This window comes from Mustela lutreola, chromosome 5 (genome assembly GCF_030435805.1).
Source record: "Mustela lutreola isolate mMusLut2 chromosome 5, mMusLut2.pri, whole genome shotgun sequence".
In the NCBI taxonomy this organism is placed as follows: domain Eukaryota; kingdom Metazoa; phylum Chordata; class Mammalia; order Carnivora; family Mustelidae; genus Mustela; species Mustela lutreola.
This window is the reverse complement of record NC_081294.1, coordinates 135576587-135601638: the sequence shown is the minus strand read 5'-3', so window position 1 is coordinate 135601638 and position 25052 is coordinate 135576587. Positions and strand designations below refer to the sequence as shown.

The window sequence follows — 25052 nt, the reverse complement described above, 5'->3', positions numbered from 1 at the left end:
TAAACACAGGTAAGGGGTAGATAGCCACGTGTGGTTTCAAGGGCATCAAATAGATATGCGTACTCCTTCTCAATCCTTTTTCTCAGAGCCCCATTGTATCTAAGCATCTTTTCCCTTCCCTAAATGCAGAGCACATGAATTTTATCATTAAAAGTAGTTTCTTTTATTCAACAAATACGTGAGCATTTATCATTCTCACCTTCTCATCATTTAGGACAAATTCTGGGAAGATACATTAAACTACCTGTTAATATGTGTATCGGTTTATCTTTCTTTCCTTCCTTCAAGGAGGAGCTCCCTGCTCTGAGAGGAAGGGGGCACTTGAACATGTACCTCTCGACTCTACCCACCAAAAACAAAGTTTTCCTTAACGGGCAGGGGCTTTAAATAGTCTTTTGAATATCTTAATAGTATTAAATCTACCTTTGAAGTTCCACGTGATTTGCATTTTCTGAGCATGGCAAAATGCTGATTACAATTGGCTGATGGAATTTTGCCCTAACATTCAGGGTGAGAAAATTTGTTCACTCCGGATCTAGTAGCAACAGAAGGTAGATGAAGGGACAAGACAGTTAACATTCCAAGACAGGCTTGGAAGAGACTACTTACACCTAGCAATAATCAATTAATTTTTCAAGTACAGCATTCTATTAAGAAAAAGGAAATATTCTACATGGGCCTATTTTGTTCAACGTCCAGTCCTGTGCTAGGTAGTTCACATTGCTATTACATGAATTTGTTTTAAATCAACTCCAATGGAGTAAGAAAAAATATTAAACATCGGGAGTTTCTAAGCTAATCTCATTTAAGAAATAGAAGTTTCAGGAATGGTTAAGTGCCAATGCATGGAATGGTTAAATGCCAACAGTTCGCTTCAATTGTTTTTATTACAGTAAGAGGAATTTTACTCTGAATGCATAGAATTTGAAGAAAAAATTTATATAAGTTTTTAAAAGAGGCCTTTTTGAAAATTATTAATACAAACGTGAAATAAGACCCTTCAAACAAATACCAATTTCAGTAATAGTTTACATACAGCAATAATTTATTCTGAAATGTTCATTTAGTTTGTTGAGACACGATTCATGTCTCATTAATAAAAGAGCAGCCATCTCACCTCAAATACCAGAATATACAACAAGTTACAGCATAGCAAAATTCTATCTACTTTCAGATAAAATCTAGTTCAGGTAAAATAGTTTCATTCAATGTTTTACGGTTACACAGATTTTTTGTTTTTGTTTTTAGTTTTTTTTTTTGTTTTGAGCACAAAATAGTGTAAATTGTTACACCATAGCTATCTATATGCACATAATGTGACCACAGTACTGTTAATCATTACTTCTGAAATTGAACCATCAGTTTCATTCATGCAGTAAAGCAAAGCAGGCTGGGTAAACTTGTTCATCGGGAACCATATTACTGTGAATTTCACAGCCACATGATTAATTATGATGTTAGATGGACTCACAAGGACTAAAACAGAATGGTTTTTTGCATAAATACCAATTTCTCCCTGAAGTTTAGTCAGTTTATAATCTAGAAATGATTGAGAACAGCAATATATCATATCCTCTACCTGTAGTGTTCATTATTTTAAGACAAGCAATAATTAAAGGATGGTTGGATGGGATGCTACTTAAATACATGTAAAACATACTGTACAAATAAACTTGGCTTTACCATTTTCTTCCTAACTATCAATAGTGCCTCCCAAAATATGACCAGTGAAGACAAAGTATACTATCAAATATGGCTTCCAGAACAAAAACTCTCTAACAATCAAACCTATTTACACAATTTTTCAGTCTTAAAGTTTCATTTGAAACAAAATTTCTACATAGCAGTTGTAATTAACACATAATTTTCTGAGTTTCATCATTCCAGCTCTTTTACACAGATGTCACAAGGTAAGACCCAGAATGGCGCTTAGGACTTTGAGTTCCACTGGATTCTGTGCTGTCAGTTTTTGAATCTCGTTTCTTCGTGTTGTTATTCACTGGCGTCGGGATCTGAGATGGCCGGGCTGAAGTGCTATCTGCGCTGCTTTTCCTAGGGCTCGGATTGTAATTGAAAGGAGTCACTCTGGCAGCCACAGTCCCACTAGGTGAACTGTGCTTGCTTGAGCTGCTAGAACTGAATGGTGTACGCTCAGCAACAGAGCTCTCATTTGTCTCTGATGCAGGGACAGGATTACTTTGTCCCGGTTTTGCCTCAGTTCCTTTTTGGTCTGGGGCATCTACCTGAATAAAGGAGTTCAGGCGGTTTTCCAAACCCATGGTGCGTACGGGAGCACTGCCATTACCCACATTTTGCTTTCCCTGATTATCTTTTGCATCTTTAGCGTTTGGATTTCCCTTTTCTGAAACAGTGTCAATCACAGGGGGAGTATTTCCTGTTGGAGATCTTCCGGATCTAGGGTTGTTAATGGGACAGTCCTCAATTCTCACCCAAACATCCTCTGTTTTAGAAACAGCAGGTGCCATTTGATAAATTAGAGTCTTTGATTCAGCACCATTTGCAGCACCTGAGGAAGTGGTCTGAGAGGTACTATTTGTGGGAGAAATCTCACTTTCTTTTATTTTTCTCCATGTTCCTTTTGTGGATACTTGGTTTTCTTTAGTTTGTTTGGTTCCTGAAATTGAGTTCACATGTTTTTCATCCTCACTTTTTGCTTTTTCACTGGACTCTGATGAAGCAGAAAGAATTGAGGATGAACTTCCAGTTCTTCTCCAAGTGCTTACTCGAGGAAGGGATGATGAATGCTTGCTGTGCTCACGTTTCCAGGTTCCTGATCTATTAATCGGAAGTCGAGAAGGACTTTCAGAATGGGAGCGTGCTATATCATGGCGCTTTGCTGGTCTTCCATCATTATACTCTATGGTGGGACTGAGATTAGGAGGGAGTTTTCGCCATCCACCAGACTGGACAGACGAATGTGTGGACAGAGACATATCAGGAAGGGAAGGACTTAAAACTGGAGTCTGTGCTTGGGACCTAGTGGGAGAATCTGGTCTAGAAGATGGAGAAAGAGATTCAAATGAAGCAGACTCCTCCAGTTTTCTCCTTAGGGTTGGGCTTGGAGCTTCTTTGATGAAAGTTGACTGGCGTACTAATACGGGTCTCTCTGACCTATCAGATTCACTTCCACTTGACTTTGTTGAAGACATTCGAGAAAGTTCCACCTTTTTATTGGATCCATTGCTATTATTCATCTGATTTAGTCCTTTGGAGGCAGACTCACTTCTTGGGATACTACTGCCATTCTTGGATAAACCCGTTTGTTTGGTAAGGTTCTGTTGGCTCATCTGTCTGCCTGGAGAGGTATAAGACATCTTCCCAGAACCTGAGGACTTAGTTGAAGCAGTACTAGGGGATGAAGTCCTTGGCAACTGAGATAATTTGTTAGGAGGACTTATTCCATTTCTACCAGGAGAAATTGAGTTTCGCCCTGGAGACTGCATAGGTCTACTTAATGGTTGTTGGGCAGGTCTTGAAGGAGTGGAATCTCTAGATCCTGATCTAGAAGGCCCTTTATTTGCCACAGCTGGTTGGGATGTCTGCCTGGTTACAGGGCTTAATTCTGACTTCACTGATGGCTTGGCTCCTCTAGGAGAAGTGGTGGTTGTCTGACCTTCGCTAGGGCTTTTGGAGGCTGGAGTCTTAAGAGGTGGGCCTTTCTTAGAAACCGGACTTGTGCTTGAAGAGCTATTTCGAACTCCTGGAATATGAATCATTGTCCTGCCTCTAGAGATGGAAGGCATGTTTGCTTGAAGGGACTGTTTCATTTGGTTTGAAATCTCCGAATTAGATCGAACTTTTCCAGTAAGTAAACTTTTATAAACTTTTTTCCCTCCTTTGATTCCTTTATTTTCAGATTCTATCTTTTTAGTTTCCAATGTGCTCTTCTCCCCAGGTTTTAGAATTCGTGGGCCCTTATTACTTGTAAAGGGTTTTTCCTCTTGATCAGGTGTAAGATGAAATGGTGATCCCAGAGAGATTCCTGATTTCAGTGAAAGGATGGAATCTGAGTCAGATGAAGCTTGTCTAGATAAACAGGCAGCAGCAGCAGCTTGATGTAAACTACTTACTATGGAATTTGCACCTTCCTGAATAGCTTTCCAATCAAAATTTTCTGAATCTGGGGATAAACCATGTTCTGAATCTGGTCTCTGTATATCTTTCAAATCGAGTGTCAAATCTTCTGCTAATATGCCACTCATATTTCTGGGGCTATGCTTTTCATTATCACCCTTGAGTCTTGAAGGCTTTTTCTTTTTTGGCATTGCAGAACTTATACATTCTTGCAACAGGTCGTCTTCAGAATCAATACTAAGAGAACTGAGGGAACTGTTTCTTGAGAAACAAACAGGGGTATCTTCAACGTGAAATGATTTAGGAGCGTAACCTGCTGCCTGAGGTTTACTTGGTTCTCCCTGTGAGTTAGGGGGCTCTGTCTCTTTGATAGGTTCATTTTCTTTGTTATTGTTGTTTTCTTGATCAATGTCACTAAGGGAACTTAGAGAGGAGTTACGAGAAAAGCACACTGGTGTATTTTCAATAGCAAAGTTTTGTAATTTTTCGTCAGTTGCTGCCCCTCTGTCTGGTATGTCTTTGGATGATTGTGGAAAAGTGGACTGCTTCTGCAGCAAGGGTTTAGACTGACCTCGATTTATTGGATGTTTTGTAACAGCCTGTGTCTTATTAGCTGACTGCTGGTTAGTGGTTAGTTCTGTATGGCTGGTAACTTTAGCTTCTGATTCCTTATTTTCTTTCCCCTTTCTTAATTCAGCCTTTTCTCTGGAAAGGTCAACATCATCATCATCAAAATCTAGAGAACTCAAAGAATCATTTCGTGAAAAACAGTATGGAGTTCCTTCAATAGGTGTGTAGTGATGAGGTGAATCAAAAGTAAAACTTCCTCTGACTCGATCTTCGTTATTTGGTAGCTTATCATTGAAGTCCTTGGAATTATTTTTCAAGTTCTGTTTCTTTGACTCTTTGTTGTCTGAGAAAGTTCTTTCAGCATTTAAATTATTTTTTGAGTCTGCATTTTTTCTTACACGTGTCCTATACTCAGTATTTTGTGGTATAGGTTTTACTGGTGAAGTAGGTTTCTTTTTCTTACCATCTAATTGATTTTTATTAGCTCCAGATGAAGACATAGATGCTTGCTGGACTTGGTCCATTATCTTTTTCACACGGAAGGGCTTGTGACTTTTTCCTTTGGGCATAGCAGAATTAATGCATTCTGCAAGGATATCACCTTCTTCTGTTTTACTATCATCCAGTTCAGGTATTGTTACAGATGGGGTTTTTCCTCTTTGAGCCTCATCTGTACTTCTGCCTTCTGTAGGAATGGTATCTCGTTTTTCGAATTCACTGGACTGTGCCCCCGGTCTAACCCCTTCCCCAGCAGCTAACTCATTCGGAGGAGATTCTATCGTTAGATCACTTAAAGACGTAGCTGTAGAAAAGTTTATAGGTGTCCCTTCTACACAATATACCCGTGGCATATCATCTCCTGGTGTAAAACTAACATGCTTTTGTGCTTGTAACCTGTTTTGTGATGGAAGAAGTTTGTACACAGGAAGTTGACTTGGTTTCCTTGCCACAGGGGGAGGTAATTTTGAAGCAGCCTGGGCCGGTTTTTTGGCTTTGCGTGAAGATTTTGTTGGCATGGCAGAAATAATACATTCTTCTAGTATTTCAATATCATCATCATCTGAGTCATCTAAGAGGTCTTTTTCAGAGTCGGTAGGTTTTTCCATCTCTTTTTCCTGGTTTTCATTTGCTTCTTCAGGCTGCTCAGATTCCGTTTCATTCCCATTGTCATTTTCCTGAACTGGAGGCATTATTCTTAATTCCACATCTTTCTGTATAAATGGCTCATCGAGGCTCAGAGCACTCAGGCTAGAGGAGCAAGAAAATCCATCTGGAGTACTTTCTGTGGCAAAATGTAACAGAGTGTCAGCATCTGGAAGAACCTGGACTCTCTGTACCGCAGCATTTACAGCAGCTTGCTTAGGCCCACTCTCCCTCTTTTCCACAGCAGGGGCTTTGTTTTTAGGCACCTCTCGCTTGGTCTGAACTGTCTGAGGTGGAGGGGGAGGGGTCTTACTTCTGCTTGGTGGCATGGTTTGTCCGGGGCTATCTGGAAGGTCACTGGGGCTTATAATGCCACTTACCATTCCACTGCAGGGTTCACTCTGAACAGAGCTGGCAATCGAACGACTCTCAAAGCTATCGAGCGAACTGACTGAGGTACATCGGCTAAACATGAGTGGAGTCTCCTGAACATAGTGCTCTGGTGGACTTTTAGGTGTCTGAGCACCACTTTTTGATGGGGATTTGGCCCCTGAAGAAAATTCAACAGCTTTGTGCCGGGCTGATTCTGCAGGTAAACCCGAAGCCTGAAGTCTGCTGGATTTGGTTCGAATATGCTGTGACACGGTTGGAACTTCACTCACAGAATCTTCTGTTGTTCTAGTCCCACTGTTTTCTTTGATTTCTGCTATTTGTAGAGTATTAGCAGAATCTGTTTCCTGGGTTGCCTGATCACATCCTATTTCATCTTCAGCTGATGACAAAGATGATAATGAACTGCAGCGTGAAAAACAAATTGGGGTATCCTCTACACAGTAAGTCTGTATTGTTTCTTGGTTGATGGAGGGAACTTTGCAGGAGGTGGCTTTGGAGGTCTGACCATTTCTGTTTTGTGCTGAACTTGGGTGGTGCTGATTCTGCCTCTTGGCATTAGATGAAGGTGTGGATGTATTCTCACTGCTTGAAGAGATGTGTTCAGTTTTAGTGCTCTGTCCAGATGGATTCTTTGAGAATGAAAATGGTGGTTTCTGGGAAGAAGGAATGTCTGTGGCATATTTTAAACTATAATCAATAGGCTGATCCACATGATGTTTTTCTTCGTTGTATTTTATGCTATAATTTGTTGGTCTTTCTTCTTCCTCATGCTGCTCTTCCTCGGAGTAACGTTCACTATAGTTTGTTGGCTTATCATCTTCATAGTCATCTTCCTGACACAAAGACTGGTTTACATTTTGATTAATTCCATGATTAGAACCTACTCGATTTGTTTCTGAACCACTGGCTCCTCTTGACCTATATGGGGAAACACATTCCTGCTGTCCAAAATGTGGCTGGAACTTGAGGTGTTTATCATCAGTGCTCTCGGTATATACGGGGTAAGTTGTGCTTTGACTTCTTGATTGTCTCTGCTCACTTTGTTTTATCTCATCTTCTATTATATGTTTGGGTCTTGCCCATCTTTCATTCTGTGAAGGGCTTTGCCTTCCAGAGTTCAACTGCTCATCTGAATATTTAAGACTATAATTTATTGGTGTATCTAGCTCTCCGTCATTGTCATCCATGTGATTTGCGCTATGTATTTTATGGGCCAGGTCAGCTGGATATTGACCATAGCTGCAAAATTTACTTTCATCATCTTCAGAATAGGATTCAATGGAAGGCTTCATCTGACCTCTTTTACCATAACCATCACTACTACTGACACTGTTTAAACTATCATTTGAAGATCTCTTATATTCCAAGTTAGCATAAGTCACAGGACATGTCCTATTTGAACCTTCTGACTTACTGAAGCTGTAAGTGTTTGCATGTGTGTGGGCAGTAGAGCTTCTTCTTAGTGCATTCCTCTCATCTGTCCCACAATGTAACTCGGTGGTAGACCCAGAACTTCTGTCTTCCTGGGAGGTGTGAATGGCTGATACTTCTTCCATGACTTTGGCAATCTGGGCTGCAGTGGTGGAAATCTGCAAACCTCGCTTTGAAGAAGTGCCTGAATTTTCTGTTGCTGGGTGGAAGTTGCCTAGGCTGATTCCTCGTTCTCTCTCCAAACTTCTATCTTTTTCAGAACGAGAACTCTCCAAACTTCCTCTTGAGGAAGAAGAGCTAGGCAACACTGTGGTATTTAAATATGGTGAAAGGACAGTCATATTTCCAGTATTAAAATTGTCTGACCTATTATCATCATGTCGATTGGTGTCAAAAACATAGTCACTATAGAGACTTTGCTTGTGTCGTTGCTTATTACGATGAGATGCCTTGGGACTTAAATTGTCAATATTGTCAAAAGTTTCTGATAAATGCTGAGCATCTAATTCTGCTTCTAGGGCTTTTTGTTTTCTGACATGAAGAGACGGCAAGCTTGAACCAGGAGACATAATATTGGCATCCTTATACTTTGCAGGTCTATTTGCCATGAGATTCCTTAAAGCTGCAGCGCTTCCCATAGCAATCATTTTGTGCTTTGAATGTATGAGGTTTTTGAGCATGCTGACTGCCCCCATGTCCCATAATGCTTCTTGGTCCTTAGGATTTCTTGCTGAGAGATTCCACAAGGTTCCACATGCATTACTGACTATTGTCAAACTGTGAGATTTCAAGTGTTGTAATAAGGTTTGCAGGCAGTTGTTCTCTCTTAGGATTTGCCTGAAATAAAATAAGAGATCCCAAAATTAAAGTAACAATCTCCTTATTGTAACAACAAATAAAAGGTTAGAAAACAAATTTATTTATTTATTTATTTATTTATTTTTTTTTTAAAGATTTTATTTATTTATTTGACAGAGAGAAATCACAAGTAGATGGAGAGGCAGGCAGAGAGAGAGAGAGGGAAGCAGGCTCCCCGCTGAGCAGAGAGCCCGATGCGGGACTCGATCCCAGGACCCTGAGATCATGACCTGAGCCGAAGGCAGCGGCTTAACCCACTGAGCCACCCAGGCGCCCCTAGAAAACAAATTTAAATCTAAAGATAACTACTAAAACTTATTAATAGGCATAATAAAACTGCCCCAAATTATACTATAAATTTCAAGCATTTTACATCTCCTTTTGTTCCTACTTCATTTAATGTTTACTGTTTAAAAATACTCATCTGTCAGACTAAAAGAAGTAAAAGTGTTGACTTTAATCTGTTCTGCATTTCCTATTCTGACCCAATAGCTGCTGCTTCTACTTCCTTTTTTTTTTTTTTTAAGATTTTATTTATTTATTTGGCAGAAGAGAGAGGACAAGCAGGGGGAGCAGCAGGCTCTCTACTCTGCAGAGAATATGTGGGAATCGATCCCCAGACTCTGGGATCATGACCTGAGGCAAAAGCAGATGCCTAATGGACTGAACCACCCAGGTTCCCCTGACCCCATAGCTTTTAAAATTTTTCCTGGGTTACCTGGGTGGCTCAGTAAGTTGAGCATCCAACTCTTGATTTCAGCTCAGGTCGTGATCTTAAGGTCTTGGGATAGAGCCTGTGTCAGGCTCCCCACTCAGTGGGGAGTCTGCTCGAGGATTCCCCCCCCCCCCCCACATGCTCTCTTTAATTCCTGAGCAGAAACACTTGCTTTATCTACATGGTGACAGAGTTCCTCAATGAATGTATTATAAAATCTTACCCTGAACAGGGACTTTGTGGTAACTTAATCTATAGATGGGTTCCACAATGTTAACTACAAAAAATCTTGGAAGACGTAGAAAAATCGATCAATCAGTCTTTACAGGGAGCACACTGTAAGCGCCTAGACTAGCAAAGTGACTTTTTAGAATAACCTTTATCCTCCTGGATTGATTTTGTGATAATGCTATCCCTCTTAGAAGTGTGCTCTGTCAAACTGTGTGTGGAGTTATTACTTCTAGTGAAAGGTTTCGAAAATTTAAAGGTTAACTATAAAAACAAGGGTTGAGAGTTAGCATAATGAACTTTGGGACTTGAAAGAGCAACAGCTTGTTTAATGCATGGTAAACATAATTTTAATGATAGCACATTCAACTTTAGAGGTCTTTAAAACTGACTGGCAAGGGTGTACAATGAGCTTTAATGTGACAATCTTCTCTGAGCAGTCCAGCAGACACCTGAGCGCTTACTGAGTTTAAGAGGTCTTCTTTGCATAGCAGAGAGGGCTCTAAGGCTTGTTTGTGTATCAAAAACCTAAAGAGAAGATGTTCACATTCTTTACAAGTTCTGTTACTAGAAGTACCTTATGGGGTTTCTGAAAACGAGAAGCAATACTGGATAAAATATAAAAAAACAAGCTGTGAAAGGATGCATATGTATATATTTTTTGAGAGTGGGAGGAGGGAAGGGGGAGAGAAAGAATCCTAAGCAGGCTCCACACACATCATGGAGTCCAACGAGGGGCTCAACCTCGTGACCCTGACATGATGAACTGAGCCAAAATCAAGTCAGATGCTTAACCAAATGAGCCAACCAGGCACCCCAAGATATCCCTATTTTTGCTAACAAAATCCAGAGCCTAAGTTATGAAAATTTGTGCCTTGTAAATGAGATGCTTTCTTAGGTTTCATAGCCTTAGATGAAAGGCTGTTGGCTAAATAATATTAAGATTATTGATAATAAGACACCATTAAGAAAATGTGAACCATTGGGGGTGTGTGGATGTCTCGGTTCAGTTAAATGTCTGACTCCTGATTTCAACTCAGGTCATGATCTCAGGTCCTGGGAGCAAACCCCGCCCTCGGCTCCACACTTGGCAGGAAGTCTGCTTAAGAGTCTCTTCTCACCCATCCCTCCCCCAGCTCACTCTCTCAAATAAATAAATAAATAAATAAATCTTTAAAAAAAAAAAAAAAAAAAAAAAAAAAAAAAAAAAAAAAGAACTACTGGATTCTCTGGAACATATCCACAGATTTTGTTCTTTATAAATGTTTCGTTCCCTTATGCCATACTAACAATGGGATTTTGTTCTCTGTAGTATTTGTGTCTTTAATTTTTTCCCCTTCATATGGGTTATACCTCTTGATCATCATTTGTTTGCCTCTACACATCTTCATACTATAAACTTTTATTAGAATAAATATACTAGGGGCGCCTGGGTGGCTCAGTGGGTTAAGCCGCTGCCTTCGGCTCAGGTCATGATCTCAGGGTCCTGGGATCGAGTCCCGCATCGGGCTCTCTGCTCAGCAGGGAGCCTGCTTCCTCCTCTCTCTCTCTCTGCCTGCCTCTCTGCCTACTTGTAATCTCTGTCAAATAAATAAATAAATCTTTAAAAAAAAAAAGAATAAATATACTAATGAGTTAGGAACTAATAGTTATCTTTTCACTGTAATCTAATTTAGTTTAGCACTTGCACAATTATACAAAACACTGCTTACAAGAGATTCTTTTTGAGGGTATGAATTCTACACGAATTCATTTAAAAGTAATATAAAAATGCTGCATTTACCTGTGGTCCTCATTTGTAGCTATCAAGCTGGACACGTTCCGTAGTATCCCACCTCCACTTTCAATAATGGCTAACGTATTTGCCTGGCTTCGGTAAGTGAGAGTGCCGACCAGAAATGCTAGCGCACCATCTACAGCACATATGTCAGCTTTATTCTCAGTGCAGTGTGCAGACAAGTTCCATAAGGCACTCAATACGCTTTTGAGGGTTGATTCCTATTAAGAAACAGAACATGTGTCATCCAATTAGAGTTGGAACATGCCTCTTACAATTTCTATGTTTACTTCTATTGAGTAGGTTGTTATTGTCATTACTTATCTCCCCTGCTGCTCACCCTTCAAAGGCAAAGTATGGGCACTCTCCATTTAGAAAAACTGATAAAATACCAACTGGAACTTAAGTAGTGATATCCCCATAGCTCAAGCAGAACACAATACTTAACTAATGACCTTTTTGAACTTTATTCTAAGTGCTTAGAAGTACACACGTATCGAGAGCTTGTATAAGAATATGAAACAGAACTGATGTGCATTCTGAAAAGAATACTTGCATGGTAATAGAAACCAGAAAAAAAAAAAAAAACCAAGAACACCAAATCCCTCTATATATGCTGATATGAAGGATCTCTAAGACATATTATTAAATAAAAAGAGCAAGTTGCAGAGCAGGATGTACGAATATTCTGTTTGTATAAAAAACACACATATATACTTATAAGTGGTTGATTCAAAGGTAACAATATAATTTGTTAAAAAATAAGCATACTGAAAAAACTCCAATTTCTTAAAACTCCCAAAGAAACAAGGTTAATTCCAAAAACCAGAACTTCCTTGGTATATAACATCAAAGCAAACTGTAATTGCTGCAAGAACAAAACACTGAGTATATAATTCAGGATATTTGGTTAAAACTTGCCATGATCCTGATGTCAGTTTTTCTTCCTACTAAAATCAACTAGGGAACAAACATTCATTAAAAATCTACTTTATGTCTATCACAATTACAGGCACTCCAGAGGATACCAATACGGTAAGCTGATAACTGCTAATAGTTTACTTAGGGGAAAAAAAAGAAACAAAACCATACATGAACAAAGGAAAGATTACTGCTACCTGAATTTAATGAAATAAATGAAATACTTCATGGAGGACAGCAGCTCTGTAGAAGATAAGACCTGTACCTTCAGAAAGAAGACAGGTGCTCCTGGCATAGAAGAGGGAATCAGCAAGGGAGGACTAAGGAATAGAAAGAAGACACAGAGGAGATCCAAGTCCATGCTGGGGAGCAGTGTTAGGTCAGGTGAGATGGTAAACCGCCCCCCCCCCCAAAAAAAAACCCCACAAAAAAAACCTTGAAAGTCAGGGCAAACCCTCTGGGCCTGACCCAATAAATAGCTAGCTACCATGTTCTCTTCATCAGGAAATTAAGAGAATCTAGGAGCAAATACTATTTATCAGGAGGCAGGGAGATGTGAGAAGGTTAAGAGCTCAATTTTAATTACACCATGACTGAGGTAAAGGTGGGATATTCAAAGTATCCCAGGAACAGAGAAAACAGCAACCGTTTACAGGTATAAGTGAGTTCAACTACAGATGGCCCAGAGGTCAGAGGTCAGAGGTAAAGATAGGAAAACAGAAGTTGTTTTCTACGAGATTACATGTAGAGGAAAGGGTTTTGTTTCAAAAAAGTTTTATAGTTAGATTTAGAGGAGAAATGATTAGAAGTTGTAGGTATAGATGGTAAAAACAAAGGAATTTCAAAAAGGTGTGTGATCCAAAAGTATTAAACATAGGTGCAGGTAGAAAAGAAACCCCAGTTAAACTATAAACCTAGATTTTGTTAGAAGCAAAATTAAAAGGAACGGAAGAAATTATGGCCAGTGAAGAAATGGAGCCAGTGATTTGTTCAGTGTTTTGGTTGCTAGAGAAAAAAGAGCAACACTGCAGGAGTTACAAGAAGCAAAAGAAAAGGTTTTTTTGCTTGTTTTCTTAATTTTCAAAACATTGGGCTTCTTAGAGATAGTTGAAACAAAAAAGCCATCTCTATACTCAGTAGAGAAGATACAGAAGATAGGAGTAACGAACTGATAGCTTTTATTTTTCCCCTTAAGATTTTCTGTATTTGAGAGCGAGAGAATGAGAGCGAGCGAGATCACAAATAGTGGGGGGAGGCTGAGAGAGAAGCAGACTCCCTGTTAAGCAGAGAGTCCCTGATGTGGGACTCCATCCCAGAACCCTAGGATCATGACCTGACCCAAAGCAGATACTTAACCAACAGAGCCACCATGGAACCCAGGGACTAACAACTTTGAGTAAACACCAATGCTTGGGGCACAGAGTGGGAGGATGGAAAGGTTCTGTGTAGAAAAGTAGAGGCCTGCTCAATGAAGGTAAAATGAGTCAATGCATGGGAATATGGAAGGTAGTTCTGACTCTCCTGGTCATTATCAGTAAAGCTGAAAAGGAAGAGATGATGAATTATAAAAGAATGTTCAGAATGACTATTGCACTGAATGTAGAAAAAAAGGAAAAAAGTAAATTCTAATACTGTTAGCCAGAAGTAGACCCAAACCAGAATTGGGACACTATAAATTTCTGCTGAGCCAGTTTTTCCAAGACTGGGCTTACATTAAAAATTTATAGAGGAAAAAAAAATGTATAGGTGAATTTATGGATGATGATCTATAAAATATTACTCTTCCTTTATAAGAACAGGGTATGCCTTTCCATTTGTTATGGTCTTCTTTTGCATTTCTCAGTAGGAGGAGTCTTTTAATTTAGCTTTCTCAGTTTGTAGCAACTATTTGTATAAAGATCTTTGCGGTCCTTGAAAGAAAGTTATGAACTCTCAGCAACAATACAAGTTCCCATAATAACACATACAAATACATTAAATCTTTTTGAAAATATACACACTTGATGAGTCTTAAAGTGTGGACACTAATTTTTTGGTATAATTTTATTGCGGTATAGTTGAACAATAAACTGCACATCTTTCAAATGTGCAATATGATCACTTTCCATGTATGAACATATCCATGAAACCATCACTACATTAAAAAAACCAAACATATATATCATCTCCCCAAGTTTTCTAGTACGCTCTTGTAATCCACTCTCATGTTTTCTGTCATTATAGACTATTGTTTGTACCAACAGTTCATTTTTCTTTTCTTTTTTTTTTTTTTTTTAAGATTTTATTTATTTATTTGACAGAGAGAGATCACAAGTAGGCAGAGAGGCAGGCAGAGAGAGAGAGAGGAGGAAGCAGGCTCCCTGCTGAGCAGAGAGCCCGATGTGGGACTCGATCCCAGGACCCTGAGATCATGACCTGAGCCGAAAGCAGCGGCTTAACCCACTGAGCCACCCAGGCACCCTCATTTTTCAAATACCCAAATAGTATTGCAGTGTGGACATCCCATAATTTGTTTACCCATTCACCTGTCGATGGGCATTAGAATTACTTCTAGCTTTTGGCTATCAAACAGTATTGCTGTGAACGTCTGTGTTTAAGACTTTGCGCAAACAGGAATTTTTCTCTTAGGTAAATACTTAGGACTGGAATGGCTGGATTGTGTGGTTGGTACATATTTAACTTTAAAACACTGCCAAATGTTCTTCAAGGTGATATACCATCTTACATTTCCACCAGCAGTGCCTGAGAATTCCAGTTGTTTAACATCCTTGACAACACTTGGTTAATCTTTTTATATTTTAACCAATATATGTAATGGTATCTCACTGTAGTTTTAATTTGTATTTCCGTCATGACTAATGATGTTGAGTATCTTTTCAAGCGCTTATGAGCCTTTTATCTATCTTCTTACCTGTAAGAAATACAAGTGTTCTGCTGATTCATGAATGTTTTGAAGGTATTTTTGTGCAGATCCTAGGTATATTTGGATATTAAATTATAACCATTTTTTAGTTGAATACTTTTCTTGTTTCTCATTATTTTTCAGTGGATTTTCTTGGGGTTTCCAGGTATAAAATAATTTCACAAAAATACATAAACAAATAAAAACCAAAAATTCTTTGCCTTCTCTAAAAAGGAAATTTTGAAGGAAAAAAATGTAGGCTGTAGGTCTAGCGGTACTTGCTGGGTGAAAGGACGCCCAGAATAGCTAAGAAGACCTGCTTAGTCCCTCCCAAATTTCAAGCTTTTTTAAAAAATTAGCTTAGTTTCTGAAGTAGGTATGCCACGTGGTGCTATTTCCTTTTGTAAACAAATTATTATTTGAGGCATTCCTTACCCTTGGATCTGATCACCTCTTGATACAGTGACTATCAACACTCAGGACTCTGGAGAGCACAGAGGTAACAATGACCCCACATACACAGTGATTCTCCACTGGGGGTGATTTTCTCCCTTCGCCCCTTTGGGGCACCTCTAGTAATACTGGAGACATTTTTGATGGTCATGATGGAGGGTAAGTATATTTATCTAGTGGGCAAAGGCCAAAAATGCTGCTAAACATCCTACAAAGCACAGGTCAGTCCCTTGAAACAATTATCTGGTCCAAGATGCCAATAGTGTCAAATCTGAAAAAATCCGACTTAACCTAGCCCGCTTTGTACAATTTTTTCCATCTTAATACTTTCCAACTTTGGAGTAGTCTAAGACTAAGAACTGGTGAGATAAGCAGGTCAGAAATTAAGTAAAATTCTTTGTCTGAGGAAAGCAGCCACATCCTCGGGACCGAATGGAAGCAAGGCTTTGGGTGAATGCACTCAACTTGGCTTCTACACTTCCTCCAGCCTTCTACTTCCAGATCCAGGGCCTGAGCCGTGGCCTCCAGCCCAGCCAGCTGTCCCCACAGCCCATGTCCTTCTGTCCTGCCCATTTCTCCTGCCTCATGTGCAATTTTGGAGTTTTTCCATAAACTGATTCTGGCATTAGCTTTTAGGAGATTTTTGTTAAAACCCAGGACCGACCTTCAGCTCTGAACAATTTTTTCCCTCAATTCCAAAGATGTGCCTTTCTAGCTGACCCAAATTTGGGTGGCTTCTCTCCCCTTTTGCTATTCTACATTTTTAGTCTTATGCTAGCTTTATATCTCAAATGGTGAAATCCGTCCAAAAAAATACAAAATTAAGCATGCTGTTTAAAAAAAAAAAAGATAGGGAATCTCAAGGGTGGGAAAAGGTAGCAAAAAAGTAACAAAAAATGAAATCCAAATTAGAATATTAAATGTTTTCAAAGGTACCTTTTTAACTTCTAGAGCACATTCCATCAATGCTTTTACACTTCCAACTTCACGCAATGTCTTTTTACTATTTACATCTGCTCGCCAAGACAAATTCCTCAAAACACTTGCAATAACCTGCAAATGAAATTAATTTTAGAATAACTTGAATATAAAATAATTTAGTTATTTTGTTTTTAATGCTAGCGGTTAAGAGTAGAAACCTACTGGTAAAGAAATTCCTCCTAAATGCTAATACAGTGCCAAAAGGATTCCTACAATATAATTATTTTCCTTTATTCTGGTTTTAATGTAACCACAATTGAAACATGAGACACTAAATACTGAACCACAGTTTAAATTAATCCAAATTAGGATATTAACCCACTAATATCCAAGAAAAACTCTTGAAATTCTAACTAGTACCTGCTGTAAGTCTTCACTTTCAGATTTTAGTTGGGCCACAAGCGCTCTCATGCAGCCTTTCATAGAGCAGAGGGTAGCCTGTAAAATTAGAAATGGAACAGAGGGTCAATAACAAGGCAACATGAAGCTGTGCTTTATTTTGGACTAATAAATTTCAAATCCAGTTTTAGCTGTCTCATTTTAATCATCCTAATATTTTACCCATAGAAGCCCCAGAGCCAGATTATAGAAAGGAAGTTTTTTTTTTTTTTTAAAGATTTTATTTATTTATATGACAGAGAGAGATCACAAGTAGGCAGAGAGGCAGGCAGAGAGAAAGAGGAGGAAGCAGGCTCTCTGCTTCTGCCGAGCAGAGAGCCTGATGCGGGACTCGAACCCAGGACCCTGAGATCATGACCTGAGCTGAAGGCAGCGGCTTAACCCACTGAGCCACCCAGGTGCCCCCTAGAAAGGAAGTTTTTTGTGATCTATTCCTCTCCTAGTAAACTGGAATAATAAAAAGAGTAAGTGATAAGAAATAATAAGCAGGGGTGCCTGGGTGGCTCAGTTGGTTGGGCGATTGTCTTAGGCTCAGGTCATGATCTTGGGGTCCCGGGATCAAGTCCCACATCAGGCTCCCAGCTCCATGGGGAGTCTGCTTCTCCCTCTGACCTTCTCCCCTCTCAAATAAATAAATAAAATCTTAAAAAAAAATGATAAGCAATGGGTTTTATTTATTTATTTAAAAAGATTTTATTTATTTATTTGACAGACAGAGATCACAAGTATGTAGAGAGGCAGGCAGAGAGAGAGAGAGGAGGAAGCAGGCTCCCCGCTGAGCAGAGAGCCAGACTCGGGGCTTGTTCCCAGGACCCTAGAGATCATGACCTGAGCTGAAGGCAGAGGCTTATTAACCCACTGAGCCACCCAGGTGCCCCAAGCAAAGGGTTTTAAAGTAAAGTCTCTTCCTTGCCCAGAAGCGATATATGTATAACACTCACATCTGTCATCGGAATTTTTAGACCTTTACTCTTATTCCTGGGAATAGCATTTTAAATGCAATTACATAAACCCACTACTGTATTCTATCTTTTGCCTTTGTTTAGGCATAAGACAGCCTAACGAGTAAAACTATGCACTGGTGTGTGAAGTTCAGTTTTTTTTTTTGTTTTTTTTTTAAATCAGTGTTTAATGAGGAGAGTGAAAAAAGGAAATCAGTGAAAAGTAGTTTGTATGAAACTAACTCATACCAGTGATATCTTAAGAAGTAGATCTTTTTATAAAACATACCTTGTTGGCCACATCTCCAAAAGTCAAGTTTGTCAAAGCCATTCCAGCATACCGTCTTAATGTAATACTGTAGTGGTCATTAGTTAGCCCATACATTTCACAGTCCACTTGCAATAATTCTGCAATGGCCTGTAGTCCCCCTAATTTAAAAAGGGCAAGAGGAAAAAGACAATAATCTAAAATAAAACAAGTGGCACCAAGTTTAAAAATTACTTATTAGGAAAACATCTCAAAGAAGGAGAATATATAGTTTGAATACACCTCTAGATCACAAGTTACAAAAATTGTTACAAAGAACTTCTATGTAATACTCAAAGTACAGCTGATAATGACTCATTTTCTGCCAGTTTTCTCCACCCTCCAGACCCTTGCCTTACTGAGTGAAGTGGGCATTATAGTCTTATTTACCGCATGTATACTATATCATGTCATTGATGAAGAAGGCTATGTTCTAACACTAGGTCTTCCTTCATGAAGGCAGAAAAAGGTAACTTATTTTTATTACTACAACTTTACAAACATTCTTCAATGTTATACACTGTGGCCTAATTAATTTTTTTTATTTGCCAAATAATTAGCCTTAGGAATCCTGAGACTTTTAAATGAAACTGTGCATGAAGCAAAGATTAGTTTCTTATAAAAAAATTATCTGTTCAATTTATTACTAAGTTCTATAAAACCACTTATTATGTATATATTTTTAAAAAATTCTTACTTTTCTTTGGTACTCACAAATGTCAAATACCAACTATGCTAGGATTTAGTATTTTCCTTCCCCTTGATTCTCACCACTGGGTATGCCTGACAATGCCCACAGTGGTCAACACTGAGAAGACAAGGAGAAAAATGAAGGAAAAGGAAAGGGAAAGACAGAAAGGAAAGGGTAGTAACAAAACAGAACAAAAAATCCAAAAACAAAAACAAGTAAAGCAAAATGGTGAGCAAGTGAATAAAAATAAAAATGCATATGGATGCTGTTCAAAATATTCATCATTAATATTAATCATCATGGGACTGGGGATATTGTTTTGTCACAGAGAAGTGGCTTAGACAGAAAAAAGGAAGATGAACATAAACAGGTGATTTTTGGAAATTCTTAGTCTAAACAGTCAGGTTATCAATTTAGAAGAGGACCTGTATGTTTGGTATTTTTGTAAATCATCTAGAAGGGTCAGTATGTAGAGAAGACTGCAAATACATAAAACAAAGTTTTAACTTGGCTAAAGAATTCCAACTCAGAAGAATTAACTGTATGAAGACTGGTGCAAATCTTTATGACTAGCAGCAATGAGATGAGTTTGAATGTAGGTAAATGAAAATTAATTTGGTTAAGGAAAACCCAAACCATACTTAGGAGTATTTTTTTCCATCTACCCAGGATAATGGAAAAATACATAGCCACTGAACACAATACAGTGACTATCTTTAAGGAGCTTATACATTAGAGCAAAAGCAGACCCTAAACAACTAATTTAGGCATAACAGTGCAGAAGCACAGGGAGAGGTAACAGGTGACTTCACCTAGATTGAGAGTATCAAGAAAAAGACTGAGGAAATAATGTTTAGGTTAAGAAAGACTTAAAGGATGAGTATCTAAAACGGGTGGGGCAAGAATAATAGAAAAACATTTTAGGCAGATGAAACAGTATGTGCAAGAGCCCCTGACCCTGAAATACACAGCAATAAGGGGAAGGTCTCAAGATTAGGCTACGAAATGGGTAGAGGCTGTATCATGCAAGACTTTATATATCACACTCAGGCTTTCCAACAGGGCAAGGAATAATTTAATGTACATTCTAAATAGATTCCTGTGATCTGTAGGATGCAGAATGGATAACTGGAAGTGGGGAGCCAAGTAAGTACTGTACTTCCTGCAGAGGAGGAGAGATGATAGTGGCCCAAACTGGGGATGGAAAGGAGAGCAGTGATTAGAGATAAATTTAAGAAGCAGAATTAAAGTATATGGGGCTTTAATTAGGGTAGGGTTATGGGATGTCTTCCGAGATTCTGGCCTGAGGAACTGGGCTGACTGTCATGCCATTTTCTGAGAAAAAGAATCTTGGAAGAGAAAGGGATGTGGGGCTGAAGGAGATAACCAGTTCAGTTGGGGCAGTTGAGTTAAAAATGTCTGAAAAACCATCTAAGTGAAGATGTCAGATGAGGAGTTTGATAATGTGTCTAAAACTCAGGAGTGGCAAAGTGGATTAAGATGTAAATTGGCAAAACATTGTAATGGAAGCACAGATTGGAGGATATTGTTTAGAGAGAGATGAAGAAAACCTAGGACAGAGCTTTGAGGAATTCCCAATGTTTAATACTTGAGTAGAAGAGAAGCAGCCAGTAAAAGAATTGAGGTTCTGACTCAGGAAACTGACTTGGGAATGACCAATGACCTAAAGACCATGGCCCTGTATACTGGTAAGATCACCAAGATGTTGAGCATTACAGAGCAGGCTATTGATGCCAAAACAAACATCCTATGCTTTGTGCCTGAGTGGCATGGTAATATCTGTGACACTTTCTTAAGAAAGGTGAAATGATTTAATAAAGAAGGTCTCAAGAAAGCACTAAAAGAAAGACCTTTTTTCCAACAGAAAAACTAAAACACTCAGGACTTGATTCTGAAAACAAAGATTAAAGAAGGATATGGTCTATATCAATAAAAGCATGAAGAAAAAAGAACGTTCGATAAAATTTAGGATTCAGATAAAAGAGAGCTTTTAATGACTTTAGACAAATAAAGAAGACTTTCTGTAAATTTTAAGGCAACAAATAAAATCTGTGTCAAAACTACAAATGGATTCACAAAAATATGATGTGAATTCATGACTGATAGAAAAAAAAAAAAAAAAAAGGTTGCCCTTAGAAAAGTTAGCCTGTCTCAAGGTAATGCAAAGATAAGCATATTCTTTCACATTTTGCTCAGTGTCTATGTTTAAAAAAAGTGGTCTGCATGGACCAGATATTATCCAATGTGGGATTTCATAACCTTAAAGCTAGTAGAGGACCAATGGTTTCAACAGAACCCTTAATTTAAACTTATGTATATAAAAAAGATAACAGAAAGATGACACTTAGTTTTTTAAAGAGTATATTATTTTCCTTTTACTTGGGTTAGATAGTCACCATTATCATTCTAAAATAAACATTAGGGGCCCAATGTAAATATTCTATATATTGTTTCACAAAATTTACTGATCATAAGAATCACCTGGGCCACTAATTAAATGATTCCTAGGTACCCCTCTGGAGATTCTGCTATACTAAACCTGTGTGCTACAAGGCTAGACAATCTATATGGTTTGACAAGTATCTCTGTGATTATTATGATCTAGTTTGGAAATACTAATACAAATAAATCATGAGTTCCTTGAAAGTCAGAACCGTATCTTCACCATTTTTCAAGGTACAGTTTCTGGGACAGAGCTGGGACTTAATCAATGTATACACCCCTGAGAGAACAGCCTACAACCTGTAGTTCTAACAGGTACACCTAAATGACCTTGAAAAGTTGTAGAATCCTCTTGTATGTACAAATGATAGTCCCAGCTGACTAGGTTTAGGAATTTCCCTTCATCCGTTTGGGACTTTATTCCTCCTTATCCCTCACTGCCAGATACTTTGTGCTTCCTTACTCCATCTCCCCATAATCCACAAACCTTGATTTTTCTTTTGCTTTGTGCAAATTTAGAGGCTAGGAATGAGAAGAAAGGAATCCCCTGTAGCTCTGTTCCCAACAGTCACACCCCCAGAGGCCCCATCCTGCTCCTCACCTGAAAGCCCCTGCCCTAGCTCCTGTGATGAAATGCCCCGGGTAGCCTTCCTACCTGAAGAAGGAAGAGGAACAAATACTGAGTCTAGGTTTCACTTTGAAATTCAGATGATTAATGTGTCAGTCCTAGTCTACAGTTCATTGGAACACAGGTCTATTTACAGAAAAACCTTTGCAGTAGTTTAAAATTGGATTCGTTTTCTTGTTTATTCAAGATTTTTATCTGCTTCCCATTATTACTAGCATTAAAAAACAACCAAACATAAAATTTTCACAAATGCTGGGTCTACTGAGGAGGGGATAACTCATAAGATCACACTCAGTTCCACTGGAGGCTGGGAGGTGGGGGAAGAAAAGAGAATCAGATGGGCCAACTGCAAGGGCCTATGGGAAGAAAAGCATGGCTGGAGGTCAGGCCTGAGATCACAAAGTACACAGCCCCCCAAAGTGATGACTCTGAAGGAGACAACACTCATTGTTGGCCGTGCAGGTTCTCTGTGTTTAAGAGTCTCATGATTTTGTGACTTTTCAGATAAATGATGAATGACAATGATGAGGGTGGTAGGAATATAAAGTGGGGGCTGGGATGTAATGTAAAATAAACAGCACAAAAAGCAAGGGCACAGCCACACTAAGATGGAAACTCAGTGTATGGTTCTTGCTTGTGGTACAACTAAACAGATCCAGTTCACATGAGATGGCTCAGCATGATGCAATTATAAATACAACATACGCAAAATGAACCTAGAAATCAAAGAAAAACCGTTACATGACAAATGGAGTGCACAAAAATGCAGGTCATAAAAGGCTTAGAGTGTGTGAAAACACATACATAAAAGAGTAATACTTCCAAAAATTAGTGGAATATTTCTAACTTAAGTTACAGCAAAATCTTTTCTTCATTAACTAGTTTCAAAGATACCATGCCGCTTATCATGAAAATCCAGTAAGTACTGATAACCATGAAGAGAAATGAGAATCTTAATAATAATTCCTTCTGGTGTCCATCAGAAGTGACTGAGTTCAAGAAAAATCACAAAGCTCCACATTTCAAAATAATTTAAATTACCCTCCCATCAACCATCACATAGAGTCTACTGTGGAAACAGGGGCAAGGAGTGGCCCACTTAGTAATTTTTCTAATTGCTGGCTAAGAGTTTGAAAAGCCAAGTTACTTTATACAAGGTAGCAGTTTCTATCATTAAGAACTTTTTCTTCTCTGGAAACCAGAGCATAATGATTTGCTACAAGGAGAAACAGGTGGTAACAGAAATTAGTGGCCTTATGCCCAATTCAACAATGACGAAAAATCTTCAGTACTCTTCTATGGCATTAAGAAACATTTTTGTCTTACCAAGTTCATTCATTGCATGTCTATGTTCTTCATCAAATGAAAGTTTCATTAAAACACACACAGCAGGACAGATCTGATGTTCAACAGGAGCTGGCACTGGAAAATAAAATTGACATAAACCATAATGCTTTGTTTTTTCAGAAGCAACAATGTTTATTATACTTAAAAAAAAAAAAAATCAGGGGTCACTAATATTTCCCTAATGCTTAGTAGTTTAGTAGATCAACAAATAAATACTACCAACATGGAAAAGAAAATATGAGAAAAGGGCTTCTCTTGGTTCCAGAAAAATGTCTACTACTTATATGCTTTTAACTAACTCTGTCAGAATCAATTCCTTGCAGGTTTATACTATAACTCAAATAATAATTTAAAATTATAATGACTATGTAAAAGAATAAAAACACTTTGATATAAAACCATTTTGTTATGATTTCTATTTAAACTACTGTCACGAGTGTGGGTTAAAAGCACTTATTTGTGTACAAATTTAGTAAAGAAATCTAGCACAAACCTGTGGAGAAAGCTTACCATAGAGACAGACAGTAAACAAGAATCTAAAGAAGAGGTGTCCAAGGAAATGTACCTCCACATTTAATACCGTGTACAGTTTCAAAGGGCATTATTTGAAATAAAAATTTAAAAAGTCTATTTTTCAAAAGTAATATTCATTTATTTTATTTAAGCATTTGAGAACTGTTATCAAGATAAAAAAATACCAGTTATGTAATTGTGGATACCACAGGAAAAAAATCCAGAAAGACATTGTTTTCTCAGTAAGGTATCTTAGTAGTTTTCTTCACCCTTAGGACAAAAAGATATAAAGGACAATTTCTGCTATTTTCTTATTCTTGAGAATTTGAAAATTTTAAATAAATTCACCTTTATATCTAAGCTAGAGGGGCACCTGGGTGGATCAATGGGTTAAGGCCCTGCCTTCAGCTCAGGTCATGATCTCAGGGTCTTAGGATAGAGTCCCACATCGGGCTCTGCTCAGCGGGGAGCCTGCTTCTCCCTTTGCCTGCCTCTCTGCCTATTTGTGATCTCTCTCTCTGTGTCAAATAAATAATTAAATAAAATCTTTAAAAAAAAAAATCTGCTAGAGCTTCATAGAAGGTGTTGTCACCATCAGCCCTTCTCCTGCCCCTTAAATCAACAGGTTAATACAACTCTCCCCTCTCCTCTGTGTGTGAGTGTGTGTGTTTTCTTATCAGGTAAAAGGAAGGTCTTACCTTATATACTTACTGCTTTTGGTTCTTGCTACAGGAATGAAGTAAATTATGTCCCCAAGGGTCCCAATTCTTAACTTCCCTGCTCCTGATGGAGAGGGGTTGGTAGCCCAGTGTTTCTCCCTCAGCAAAGAGCTGGATGGCTGATCACCCCCAGCAACTGGGACCCATTGCCTGAAGCAGGAAGGTGCAGCGGGAAGAGGACTGGGTTGACAGTCAGAAGATCTGGCCTCTGTTCCTGGCTCTACCACTTACTAGCTAAGAGTCTAACAAGCAAATCTCTTAGCATCTCTGAACCTCAGTTTTTTCATCTGTAAAATGGAGATTATAATACCTTCCCTTCCTACTTTAGGAGTTTGTTGTGAGGCTCAAATAACATAACAGATGTGACACAGCTCTGTATTCACTGACTAGAGTGTTGTGCAAATGTTAATATAATAGCCTGGTCACTAACAGTTAAAGCTCACTTTCTTGAGCTTCATCTATAAAATGGAAGAAATGGAAACATAATTGCTCAAGTTCTTTCTAAATCTACTATACCATGACTATAAATCTCTCTTGACCTCATTCTTTTTTGGTTGCATAGTACTGCATGTAGTGT

The 25052-nt window shown here is 38.5% G+C and overlaps 1 protein-coding gene across 10 annotated transcripts in view; it reads right to left on the bottom strand.

Annotated features, from left to right (window-relative positions):
• Positions 1-918: 918 nt before the first annotated feature.
• APC (APC regulator of WNT signaling pathway) overlaps positions 919-25052 on the bottom strand; it is a 134682-nt gene continuing 110548 nt past the window's right edge. For 6 of the 10 annotated variants that reach the window (XM_059175659.1, XM_059175665.1, XM_059175661.1 and 3 more), the window contains 7 exons: positions 23223-23318; positions 21870-21923; positions 18097-18236; positions 16828-16905; positions 16423-16539; positions 11217-11431; positions 919-8469 (listed from right to left, as the gene is read on the bottom strand). In XM_059175659.1, the coding sequence (XP_059031642.1) occupies positions 1893-8469; positions 11217-11431; positions 16423-16539; positions 16828-16905; positions 18097-18236; positions 21870-21923; positions 23223-23318 (7277 nt within the window). In that variant the 3' untranslated portion in view covers positions 919-1892. The remainder of the gene's footprint in view (positions 8470-11216; positions 11432-16422; positions 16540-16827; positions 16906-18096; positions 18237-21869; positions 21924-23222; positions 23319-25052) is intronic. The other 4 variants (XM_059175663.1, XM_059175668.1, XM_059175664.1 and 1 more) reach the window with 1 other exon arrangement.